At 35.9% G+C, this 12,844-nt stretch overlaps 1 protein-coding gene across 1 annotated transcript; it reads right to left on the bottom strand.

Annotated features, from left to right (window-relative positions):
* Positions 1–857: 857 nt before the first annotated feature.
* Positions 858–12,286, bottom strand: LOC126912773 (membrane alanyl aminopeptidase-like). Its single transcript, XM_050706700.1, has 14 exons — positions 12,122–12,286; positions 9,059–9,564; positions 8,179–8,337; positions 7,328–7,645; positions 6,379–6,562; positions 5,474–5,715; positions 5,196–5,385; positions 4,353–4,542; positions 4,141–4,241; positions 3,804–3,983; positions 3,485–3,675; positions 2,289–2,621; positions 1,943–2,006; positions 858–1,459 (listed from the first exon to the last, which is right to left on the bottom strand). The coding sequence occupies exons 1-14, from the start codon at positions 12,122–12,124 to the stop codon at positions 1,058–1,060; spliced, it is 3,063 nt and encodes a 1,020-aa protein (XP_050562657.1). The 5' UTR covers positions 12,125–12,286; the 3' UTR covers positions 858–1,057.
* Between the last annotated feature and the right edge of the window lie 558 nt (positions 12,287–12,844).

The raw sequence follows: 12,844 nt of genomic DNA, 5'->3' as shown, positions 1-12,844 counted from the left end.
ATTTAAAAAACATGTTTATTTACAAAATTCTGTTCAAAGTGACTTCTCTTTCAGTGAATTAAATGCTCGCACACGATTCCTCATATCTGTGACGACAGTCACTCTTGAACTGAATATGCGTCTTATTTCTTCAGACCCTTTAAATGTAATTGGTATAAGACCCATATAAGTATACGGATGAGAGCATCTGCTCTCAATCATTTTAGTGAAAATTTATCCAGGATCCCACGGGAACAGGAACTATGTGTTAAAATCCCGGGACTCGTTATCTCTTAAACCTCTGAACTTATTTGGTTAAGATCCGGGAAAGGACATAGAGTTTATCGCTTAAACGTCGTGTGAATGGATACTTTACGCATAAATTCCGTGTAGTATCACTTTTTTTATAAACCATAGATTTTTTTACTGAAGGGGTATGCAGAGGTGCACATTATGGCACATAGTGCCACTGTACAACGTACACCCACATTTCACAATTTTTATTGTAAGTCCCATGTAATAGGTGGTGAGCCTATAGCCATATACCGGGCACATTTCTAGACTCCGTGTTACTACTGAGAAATTTCTGAAAAACCGAAAATAGCCCAGTAATATTTCGCCCAACTCGGAAATCGAACCCGAGACCCCTTGCCCGGCAGTCGCACTTGCAACTACTCGGCCAACCAGGCAGAAATAAATGAAAGTCACAATAAACATTACTTAGGTACTGAATACGTTCTGGCGACCTTTGCTATAGCAGTAGAATATACCTTGGAAAAGACTAAGTAAAAAACCCAAATTATGCCAGAAGACACGCGGAAGAATCCGCGGGCCGAAAGCTAGTTTACGTGTAAAATAAGGGCATTAAAACAACGAGATCGATGATGTCTAAACATGTATATTAATCCAAAATATGATACATAGCTACATTAAAAAAATACAAATTATTTATTATATGATCTTTATTAAAAAATAACCACTGAATATGACTGAGTAACAAACTTGGGCAAAAGTGTTCACTGTTTACACTTACTTAGGTGTTAATTTCATTGAAAGTCTTTAATAATATGTTCTTATATTATACCATGTTGATGATGAGTGTGACTAGCAAAGTGAAGAAACTGAGAGAAGCGATATTCGCAGAGCCAGGTTCGGGTTCAGCGGTAGTAGGTTCAGCGGTAGTAGGTTCAGCGGGAGTAGATTCATCGGTAGTAGGTTCAGCGGTAGTAGGTTCAGCGGTAGTAGGTTCAGGGGTAGTTGGTTCAGGCGTAGTAGGTTCAGCGGTAGTAGGTTCAGGGGTAGTAGGATCAGGTGTTTCTGATCCGCCAGTCAAATCGTCAAAATATCCTGTTTCGAAGTAATCACTGAACTCCCCTACCCTACTCTCATACCATTTTATGTTATTCCTTGATGTAGCAAAGCCATCCTTAATCGCTTGTATAGCTTCATCTGAGGTAATAGTAATAAACCAGTTTTCAACCTAAAACAGAGCAATTGAATATCATTAGAAACTGTTTAACAATAACTAATTAAATCATAAGTAAATCAAATTTGAAAAATTAATTATTACAATTTAGTTAATTGCTCCAGTTATCGATATCATAAGTCCAAATGCAAGACGCGGCATATTCGAAAATCCTCAGTATGATAAAAATTCCTTGGCAAAATATGTTTTTAGAGAACAAAATATGACTGATGTTACAATGTTTAATATAACTGGTGATACGAGCTCTGTATTTAATTGTTGGCGTGGCCCCTATAATTTCCTCTTGTGTTGTTTGTGCGTCATATCACACACAGACCCGAAATAGCAATTAGTGGATTACACAAAGATAATATATGTTCCGTGTGGGAATTGAACCCAAAACACGTTGCGCAGCAGCCTATTGCCCAGCTACTTTGCTAACCGTCATAAAATGCAACTACACTTTTCTCTTTATGGCTATAGATAATTTGATTTTACCTGAAGAATATCAGCCTCCTTCAATAATCGGCTTGCTGCAGATCGTAAAAGACTTACGCCATTTCTGAAACAAAAAGCGAATTAAATTTAAGCATATTAATAAAATTATACTGTAATTCTAATAGACTAATTATATAGAATTATATATATTTCATCAATTTATCCATATGTTTAGCCTTTTGAAACGCCAACCCATTATAGGGAAAACATGAGAGAAACTCCTCTACTACTTTAAATAAAATAAAATTATTACTATGTGCAGATATTAATAAATCATCTACTTACAGATATAATAAACTAATTACATATTACGTGTAATAAATAACCAGCTACTTAATATACTTACCCATTCTGAAGATGTGAAGGATTATCCTTAAGCCACTCAAGTACTTTCATAGTATTGTATTCGTTGCTAGTAACAGCAGAACTAATAGCAGCGCTGTAGTCCTGAGGTCTGATTAGTTCAGTTGATTGTTCAGTCGGTTTTGGGTCAACGATTACACTGAGGAATTTGTGTAAGGCCGCTGTATTTCCTGTGCAACCAGCTGCACCGATCATCACGACTTTCTCGTTAGATAAATCTTCATCCACATAACGGTTCCAGAAATAATCGAAATCAGCTAAATCTCCAGTGCGAAGACCTTCGCAATATACCCAAGGACGCATGTTTGGCGGAATTCTGAAAAGTAATAAGTACATCAACTATATTTTATTTTTCTTCTTAATACTAAATTTTATATTTTCCTTGTAATGTTATAACGCCCATGTAATATATTTTAGTCTTAATAATAAAATATCAAAAAGATTGGAAATCTTTATCCGTGATGATGGCGCTTGCAACAGTGCCGAAATATCGGAAACTCATAAAAATTGAAAAACATGGTAAATATCCCGTTTTAAGTTCCAATTCTAGATTGGAAATCATTTCTAACAAAAACATATGTAATGGAATCTTTAGAAGACATGAATATAAGTGTTCTCTGCGTTTGCACCATTCCGGGCATGTTCGGAACATTGTTAATTATTTATTTCAAATGTCTAGAAATTTTAAAATAACTTATATAAAGTGTGTTTGGGTATAATGTAAACATCCCTTTGTTCTATAATTACATTCCACAAATAAAAAAAAAACTGTGGTGTAAGTAACACTAGTAAATTTGTTTTTTTTTTTCGTAATTATGCTTCAGAGAAAATTCCCTATAAAATAGATTCAACTCTCCGCGCGTTCTTGCAGTCATGTATGAGGCAGTGCAGTAACTTACTAGCCGCGATGTCGACAAATCCAAGGGAGTGAAAAAGCCCTAGTCTGAGCCCACTATGGTGGAAAAATTAACCAAATTTCAATTACTTCAACATTGAGCGAGGTTTATTCGATCAACGTTCGCTACTCATTCAATCAGATAGCGGATTTAACCAGATGACTACGACACATACATATTTATGAATATACATAAAATTACACTAAAAGCATTACTTGCTATGATAGATGTATATGCAATTTACATAATTAAACAATAACAAAAATAATTAGGTCATTTTTACCTTGTCCCACTCTCTCTCCATGCCTTGAAATATTCTTTTCCTGTTTGGGAGCATTGCGCGTGTCCAGCGTTACAAAGGAAGGTCATGAGATGCATACGGAGCAAGTTATCCATGAAAAGAGGATCGGCGTTGGACGCCTCGGTGTAACCGAGACGCTGGATGATCGCCGCACTCGATTTAAAGATTATATCCTAGATGAAAAATAAGAGCTAATTACAGAAACTATAATTATTTATAAATATTAACTTCCTAATGTTTCCAAGACCTTTTTTAAAGCCATCAAATATTTTATCAATTAAATATCTAAAATATATTTTACCTTCAGTTTTTGTTGTTCTTCAGTCTTATGAGCCAATCTCCGAAGCGCAAAGTTGAATCCAGTAATAGCAGCTACCCAAGGAGCGTACTTGTCTTCAAATTCAAGGAAGGAAAGAATGTTCAACGCTCGCGTATAGGACAAGATGTTAGATCTAGCTAACACGAACACGTCATCCACAATCTAAATTTAAAAAAAAACACGAATAATTCATAAAATATAAAGAAATCTTTGATCAAATTGCTTTGGTGTTGTGCAATACCACAAAAATTGGCCAATAGAATTAGGGTCTCATGTTACATGATAGTATTTATTTATTTTATAGCACTAATTGTCTGACCTGAGCGCGGTTGTATTCGTGAATGGCCTCCCTCTCGTTACTTCGCAAAGCTTGAGTAAGAAGAGCCCACGTAGTGGCGTCGTAGTTTACTCTGTAGAAACCTGGAATATTTTGATTTATTTAGAGTGAACATTGTTTCGAAAATATTTATTATATAGGTAGTAAGTAATAATACGTTTTGTTAAAAGCAATAGTATCTCAAAACGTCATACCAGATTGTTGTTTGTTGAAAATAACCCATTCTCTGCCAGTACTTCCTCGGTTAATAATTTTTAGTGGGCCACTCATGAATTCAGAAGGCTTAAGATTTTCAAATTCAGGATTTCCAGCCCTAGTCCAAGTTAAAGGAATGTGCCATAAACCATTGTCCGAAGACACACCACTGTTGACATCAAATTGAGTCTAAAAGTTTAAGAAATTAATCATTTATATATTATATTCATTATTTAGTTAATGTATGGAGATCGCTCATATGATTTAAATTAAACTACAAGTAGTAAGCAACGCACAACGCAATAGAATGGACGGAGTGGAAAAAGGAACAAGGAAATCGCGGAAAGACGACATAGTAAAAAAGGCGGGAATAAACTTAAGAATTAGGCTGAATTTACTGGAGGAGGCCTATACTCATTATGGGGTTCCTATCAACAAAATCATAGAACCATAATACAACTAAATATTTCAAGGAAAACCTAAAATTAAAAAAAAAAATAGTTTCCAAACAAAATATATAATTAAATTAATCAAGTATTAAATTCTGTGTGAACAGCTCCATGTTCCTTGTTCACAGAAGAGCTGTAATGTTGTAGGTTGTCTAGGAATGTAACGGACACGCGGCGCTGTTGTGCGCTGTTGCCGTATTTGTACAGAGTGTTCAAATTAGCTCATAGAGAATAATGCACTATTTGGCGTACCTACTGAGCTTATTTCGCTCATTTTTCGTATATCGTCAGCCAAGATGATAACAATTATGTTGTTTAAATAAAGTTATATGAGTCTCCCCGTACGGTATATATTATTTCAGTATATATTAAAAATTATAATTCATTACTTACTTGGACGACGGTCATACGGCCGCTAGCGTGATCTACATGAACTGTCAATAGAGGGTGCCCTGCTTTTTCAGACCACGATGCGAAGTACTTCGCAATTGTCATATCATCGTAATCAGCTAGAGAATTGTCAGCATTAGCAGCAGCGTCCAAGCTTTCGAATAAATCCTTTGGTTCAGCGGTATTAAATTCTCTGAAAATTATTATAAAGTAAAAATACAAAATTGTTTCATTATTCAATATTAAGTTGCAGTTACAATTAAAATGTAATAAGTACATACCTTTTCTTTAAATATTCCCGAAGACCCTTCTCATAGGTGTCCCCACCAAGCAGATGTTCTGTCATTCTAAGTATAGAGGCACCTTTGGCATAAGTGATGGTTGAAAAGTGGTTACTCACAGAATCTGGATCAGACACTGCAGGGTTAGTAAGTGCGTGAGCATTCGAGAAAGAGTCTGAGAGCATGGCCACTTGCAGCTGTTCTACGATGAAACGTGTCTTAAAGCCCATGTGTGGCTCAGCCTAATAACAAAAAGTAAACATAGGTTAATCTTTTATCACTAGCGAAACTTGAGACATTTTTTTTTTGTTTTTTTCTTTAAAAAAAAACATTGCCCCACATTAGGATTTTCTCCTGTGTCGTGGGTGCGTTTACAAACATACAAGTTCACATACACGTGACACCCAGACCCGAAACAACAATTTGTGGATCACACAAAGTGTTGCTCCGTCCAACCCGCTACACGTTGCATGGCAGCCAGTTGCCCAGCCACCACTCCAACCGTGCAGTCAAAAAAAGACTAAACTTCTAAACATAGTATTTTGGTTGTACAAGAATTGTGTTTGTTTTATGTACCTTGAATATGCAATTTATTGCAAAGGGATTTTTTAAGACTTCAAATAAACATTTTATTTTAGCTATGAAAATCATTATTTTGTGACAACATCGTGAGTGGTGTATTTGTTTTATCTGTCATATTACTAATTCATTAATGTGTGATGTTTAATATACTACTGTTTATTGTAATTAACCGCTTGTATTCCAGGATATAAGACACAATAGAAGACACATAGTGTCTCGCGTATAAATAATAAAAGGTATAAATATTTCACAATGTCGAGGAGTTTATTTCGGTACATATTCAATGTACTAGATTAGTGGAATAGAAACATTGAATGAATTACCTTGTCCGTCATGTAGTATTGGTAATATCTAGCGAAACCTTCGTTTAACCAAAGAGTGTCCCACCAAGCGCATGTGACGAGGTTACCGAACCACATATGTGCAATTTCGTGAGATATAATGTTGGCTATGCGTTGTTTGTAAAAATTGTTGCTGTTTTCAGGATCGTACAGAATGAGAGCTTCTCTGTAACATCAAAAAACTTCGTTAGAAAACTCAAATAACGTATCACGTTTGAAAAAAGTTAGTAGGTATGACTGAAAATATTAATATAACCTGGTTTTAAATTTCCTCAATCACTAAAAAAATATAGCGTCTATTATATTATATTATTTTCTATTATATTATTATAACCCCCGTACCATTGGATAATTTTTCCCCTTCAAAATAAGGCATTCTTTTCCAGTCGACCTTTAGGTAATGCAATGAATGATGAATGTTACGGCATTAAACAGTTACCAATTCAAAAAGCCATACTTTATTCGAACCAAAAATCACAAAATACAAAATTTTTGCTCGGTAGTTGTACTGCGACCACAAAAACTGCGAGGGTTATTTGCCTGGTACTTGTGGTAGGCTTTATTGATATTCATTAAAAATAAAAGTGGGCCCCAGTCTAATGTTTCCTCATGTGTCGTAGATTCAGGTTAATATATTTATTTTTTTACATACCTGTAGATTAATTATTATGTTATCGGCTTACTCACGTAACAGTTTGACGAGAAACTCCGCATTATTCCGCGTATACGTATATCCTACGTACGTACTCGTATATCCTGCAGCATTCCGCGACACATGACGCGGCAATTGTCACGGAATGCTGCTCATGAATATGAGCCTCTAGCATGGCTTATAACTAGTCGAGTTCCTCGTCAAACCGTTACGTGCGTAAGCCGATAACATAATAATTAATTTAGTATGTCTCACGAAAGTTACAATAAAATTACATACCTGTAGGTTAAGAGGCCCCAGTTTTCCATAGCACCGGCGCTAAAGTCAGGAATAGCAGCTTGCTTCATTTCCATGTTGGGAGCCATTGTGTAGTAATTGTATTGAGTATACAATTCCATTAACGTCAAAAGTTTTTCACCGACCTCCAAAGAATATTTGCCTGTATCTCCAACGTTACCTCGAGCATAGATATGGAATGGTCTATTCACATTTGTTCCAGACTCGATCCGTTTGTAATCCGCTACTATGAAAGCCAGTAAGTATGTGGACATAATAGGAGTAGTGTAGTATATGTCCTCTTTTTTCTGGGGATATAAGCTGTATAAAATTAAAGGTATTAATTGATTATATATGTATAATTCTAAGATAAATTAATTAAATAATTAAATATTGTACAGTAAACTACTAAAAACCGACATTGAGTCTTACACGCTATTCTAATAAACAAAACTTCTTTATATCGCTCTCATCTTACATTACAATTATCAAATTGCGTCTAGCTTACGCAATGTTTCTAATGAAATAGATCTATAATCGATTGTGTTTATAAATCGATATTAACCATTATGATTCGATTTTTATACTATCACGCCATTTATCCCCGCAGGAATAGACAGAAATGCAAAAGAGAATGCTCTTACTTTATACTACTTATTATTTTATACTTTTCACCAGTCCTTTTATGACTCCCTGTAATAGGGTGTGAGACTATTGCTATATATGTACCAGGAATCGAACCTGAGAGTCCTCGGCAGTCGCACTTGGAATCACTCGACCAATGAGACAGTCGAGGATACGAAATTTAATAGTAGGTAATTTAGTGAACAGACAAAATGATATTGAAAACTTACGTAGATGGTATAGTGTCCTTTATGGGCATGTTTGATAATGAAATAAGTGAATCGTCTCTAACCAATATTATATCAAATGTGGCTTTGAAGCCAGGTTCATCGTAGCAAGGGAACGCTTGACGAGCATGGCCAGGCTGGAATTGGGTAGTAGCCATCCATCTATAAAGAAAATATACATATTATATTATATAAAATAAACAAAAAAACTATCACACAAAACTCACAATCCATAACTGGCATTCAATCTACATCCACACAAAATTCAGAACAACACACAAACAGTATCAATACTCAAGAAGTCAGCAGAAGAGGAAGGAGGAGAGCTATAAATTAATAATTAGTAGGGGGCAATGAGCACCGTTTTTCCTGCGGGTCGCGGGACGCGATGCTCATTTTCACCGGGTCAAACCCGAGAAGGAGAGACCTCCCCATCAACTAAACGAAAAAAACAATAGAATATTATCAGCACTATCAACTCTATTATATTATCTACATATAGTATATGTTGTTTCTGTAAAATCCACAGAAATATAGCAATATTTTCAACCATACTTCTTTAAATTAACCCTTCTATTAATTGAAAATTTTATAGCGGTTTTCTTCGCGGAAAATTTGTAACATTATACGGTTTAAAAATCACACGAAACCGAATATCATACGAATGCGTATTTGTCATTCGTCAAATGACGATTGCTTGCATCTTTCGTAGAAACAATCAAAACTGTATTCAAGGGAACAGTGCGTCACTCCTCATACAAATCCGCCTATCGTTATTTGTAAACTACTTGCAATCGTCAAATAGCACGTATTAAACAGTAAGCCTTCGGATTTAACTCACGTCAACCTATCCTTTATCAAAAATCATAAATTAATTCCTTACCTTTTCTGCTTATTTTCATCAAAGAACCAACTCCTGTAGAAACCTCTCATACCACTTTGCAACTTTCCAACAAATGATATCTTGATGATGTACTCATTTCCATTAGGTAGCTGAGTGGTGGTTGGAATCGTTAAAAAGGAAGTAGTTTCTTCGCATACAAACTGAGTGCCCTGAGCAAGGTTTTCGGTATTTGTAGTTGAGGTTACGGTCAAACTGTTGATTACCATATCCTGGCAGTGAAGTTTGATTTCGTTGATTGGTTGATTCACACTTTCAACTTTAATGTTTATTTCGACATCACCGTTAAGCTCAAAATCTTGGTCTAAATTTGGTTGCAGTCTAACTTTGTAATGTAATGGTCTAGTGGTAGTTGGCAACCGGTAATTGGGGTTATTAATCAGCCCCATGTATTCAATCCATTCGGCATCCGTGACGTCGATTGGGCCAAACGCCAGCACAGACTGGAGTAAAATGACCCCCAATAAGAGGTTAAACCAGCGACTCGCCTAAAAAACAAACAATGTGTGTAAAACGTTTTTGAATGATACATTATATAAGTAAATACTAGGTGCATTATGAAATATAAGGTTCATTTTTTTAAGGACCGAAGTCATCCAATTGCTTCTCTCGCTTTGGGCGAGGCGAAAGCGAGTGTCAGACTCTTACTGATTAAAAACCACCCCGTTCCTACTCCTGCTTTTCTAGCCGGAGCCGCGGTAAACCCACTAGGTAGTCCGCAGCTGCGGATATGTTATTTATAAGAGTAATATTAGGCAACATGCACAATTTGAAATGTTGCCATACAGCAAGCTGTTCCATGATTATTTAATATAATAATAATATTTCTTGCGTTTTCATCGAAAAACGCTTATAAATAAATAATTTGCATGAGTCGCGCTTGCGTGATCCAAAATTAAATATTTTGGTGATACGTTAGAACTCAGATTGTGATATCTGTTACCCTGAAGCGATAATATCACATAGCGATAAGTGTAAGCTCCTGCCGCCTATCAAATCCCTTCACAAAGAATATAACAAGCAGACCTGTATCACAACACCGTGTAGGTATATGACAAATAAATGCAGAATTCTGTATATTACCACCTACTAATATTCCGTGCATTTCAAGCTAACCTTTAAGTTTAGAGTCAACTAAAACCCTGATAGAGTAACGATGAAGTTTCTTGCTCGTTCTTCTCCATTCGAAGCTACACTTTGGCACGAGCGCCTAGCTTCACTGACAGACAGACTGACGGACAATTCAATTTGACGTTTCAAAGGTGCCTTATTTACGATTAATTGAAATAAATGCTTTGACTTTGATATACAATGTGATAGGGGTGGGACTTCTAACCCGTTAAGGCTGAGTACTACATCTAAATTTATCGACAAAAAATAAAATAATAGGGGGCGTTGAACCCCTAATTGAAAATATTGGAAAATAGTGATTTTTTCGTTAAAAATAATTCACAAATGATTTTTTTCTCACCAAAACATTATCAAACATTTCAAATATGAAGAAAGTACTTAATTAATTAGTTAGCCAAGGTTATTAGCTACCGTTTTTTTGTTTCTACGACGCATACAACCTTTGATATCAAAAAAAGTAAAAAAAATATTAAAATAGCCATAACTTTTAGGGGGAGGGGATTCGACCCCTTCGACCCCCGACTTTTGTCGATAAAATTAGATGTAGTACTCAGCCTTAACAGGTTAGAAGTCTCACCCCTATCACATTGTATATTTAAAACAGTACAAAATATACATTTATGTTCCTTCTTTCGAACGTTGAAAATCAGCCAATGACTCTCCCGACTTGGACGATGCGAAAGGGAGTGTCAGACTCTTACTGACAAAAAAGCACCCCGGTAACCCGTTATAGGCAGTCCATAGCTTGGTTCAGCATCAGCCTTACTGGGCCCCAAAATTAGTGCACCACCGCTGGCTCAGCCCATGCAGGGCATACCGCCACCGTATGTTCCACCGTGTCCTCCGGAACATTCATATACTGCTTCGTACCCCACAAAGGGGCGCGCAACAGACGTTCATTTAACTTTTTTTATACCATGATGTAAGCAAAAAAGTACACGGCCTACTTAATGGTAAGTGGTTACCCTTTTTTTTTTGAGGGGGGAAAAACATCCAATAACTTCTCCCGCCTTGGGCGAGGCGAGAAGGAGTGTCAGACTCGTACTGACTAAAAACCACCCCGTTCCTTCTCCTGCCCGTCGAGCCGGAGCCCCGGTAAACCCGCTAGGTAGTCCGCAGCTCCGGAAAAGTATGAACGCTTGCGACACTTACGCCCTGTACACTTGGATCCTTAAACAACCTATTTATTCCCTTCTTGAAGTACTCCGTATTGTAGTCTATTCGGAAAATCTCAGCAGGGAGTTCATTCCACAATCAGAGGAGTTTCCTGAACTTCTCTAACACCGAACTGTATGGGACTAACTGACTATAGGACTTTATTTTACCGCTACGAATTAATTTTATTCAATATAAAATTCAAACTATGTAGTAGGTTCTATCACTACCTGCCCTAACTACAATGTAGTCAATGCAAGTTACAGCATTCATAAAAAGTCAGTATTTTGATTATTAAGTTACATGATAGAAAAATATTGTATATAGACAGAAGGGTTATGTAACCAACCTAACTTTGAAACAAGTGACAGACTTGAACACGTGAACATTTTGCAAGCAAGCTCTACACGAGGTACAAATCTAAATCATGTGTAACTAAACTAACGTTTTTTGTTATAAAAACTCGTTAACAAGACAATTTCACAATCTTAAATATCTAGACACAGCACTTTATTCTCAATAATTAACCAATCGCCGTGATTGGAAACCCGACCTTATTATCTCATCATATAAAGAACAAAATTCTATAAAGCTGTTTTATCTCTGACTAATTGAGCACTTTTAATGGCGCAGCACTTAAAAAGCTTAAAATCAATGGCTTACGTTTTATTATAAATCAATAACTTTAAAGTAGTGGTGTCGAGAAATATAAATTGAATATTTTGTTAATAATTATAAAAATCATCAAAAACTACATACCATTTTGACGCTGGTTCGAAAACGAATAACAAAGCAGTATAATTTAACTATATCAGTACCCTCCGGTATTTATATCTTATCCGAATTACAACTTATTAAACCAACGATAAATATTATCTAGATAGCAGGGCGCTATTAACTTGTTTTCAAAAGTGCACGCAAAAATCAAAAATTGTATGGAAATATGATCATGTTTTTATTTAGAATTATAATTAACTAGCTTTTGGCCGCGGCTTCATGCAACTTTAGAATTAATACAATATGTGAAGGATGCTTACAGTAATAATGTATATGGACACCATTTAATAGTTAAAAAACTTATTGGTTGTATATAAACAGACTCAATTATTTTACATTGTCTTTTTACTTTATAAAAATGTACTGTGTGTGTGGGATGGCGAACCATCGGCACGCACAATAATTTGTGCACGTCGTTGGTCATATAATCTGTCGTATCATCATCATCAGCCTTAGTTCTATCGTACGCCTGTCGCTATTTTCAAATAGGAATAATATTAAAGATTCAAGGTTACAGAAATGACTTCAGTTCAGCATCAATTGTGCTTAACGACATTTAAATAAAATTTCTAACCCCTAAAAGGCCGGCAACGCACTTGTGCGGCGAGCTATTGCTTACCATCAAGTGATCCGTCAGCTCGTTTACAAGTTTATTCCAAAAAAAAAATGTAGTACCTCAAACAACATTTCTTTAAAAAAATAGCA

Source organism: Spodoptera frugiperda, chromosome 29, assembly GCF_023101765.2.
Source record: "Spodoptera frugiperda isolate SF20-4 chromosome 29, AGI-APGP_CSIRO_Sfru_2.0, whole genome shotgun sequence".
Classification (NCBI taxonomy): domain Eukaryota; kingdom Metazoa; phylum Arthropoda; class Insecta; order Lepidoptera; family Noctuidae; genus Spodoptera; species Spodoptera frugiperda.
This window is presented reverse-complemented; position numbering and strand designations above follow the sequence as displayed.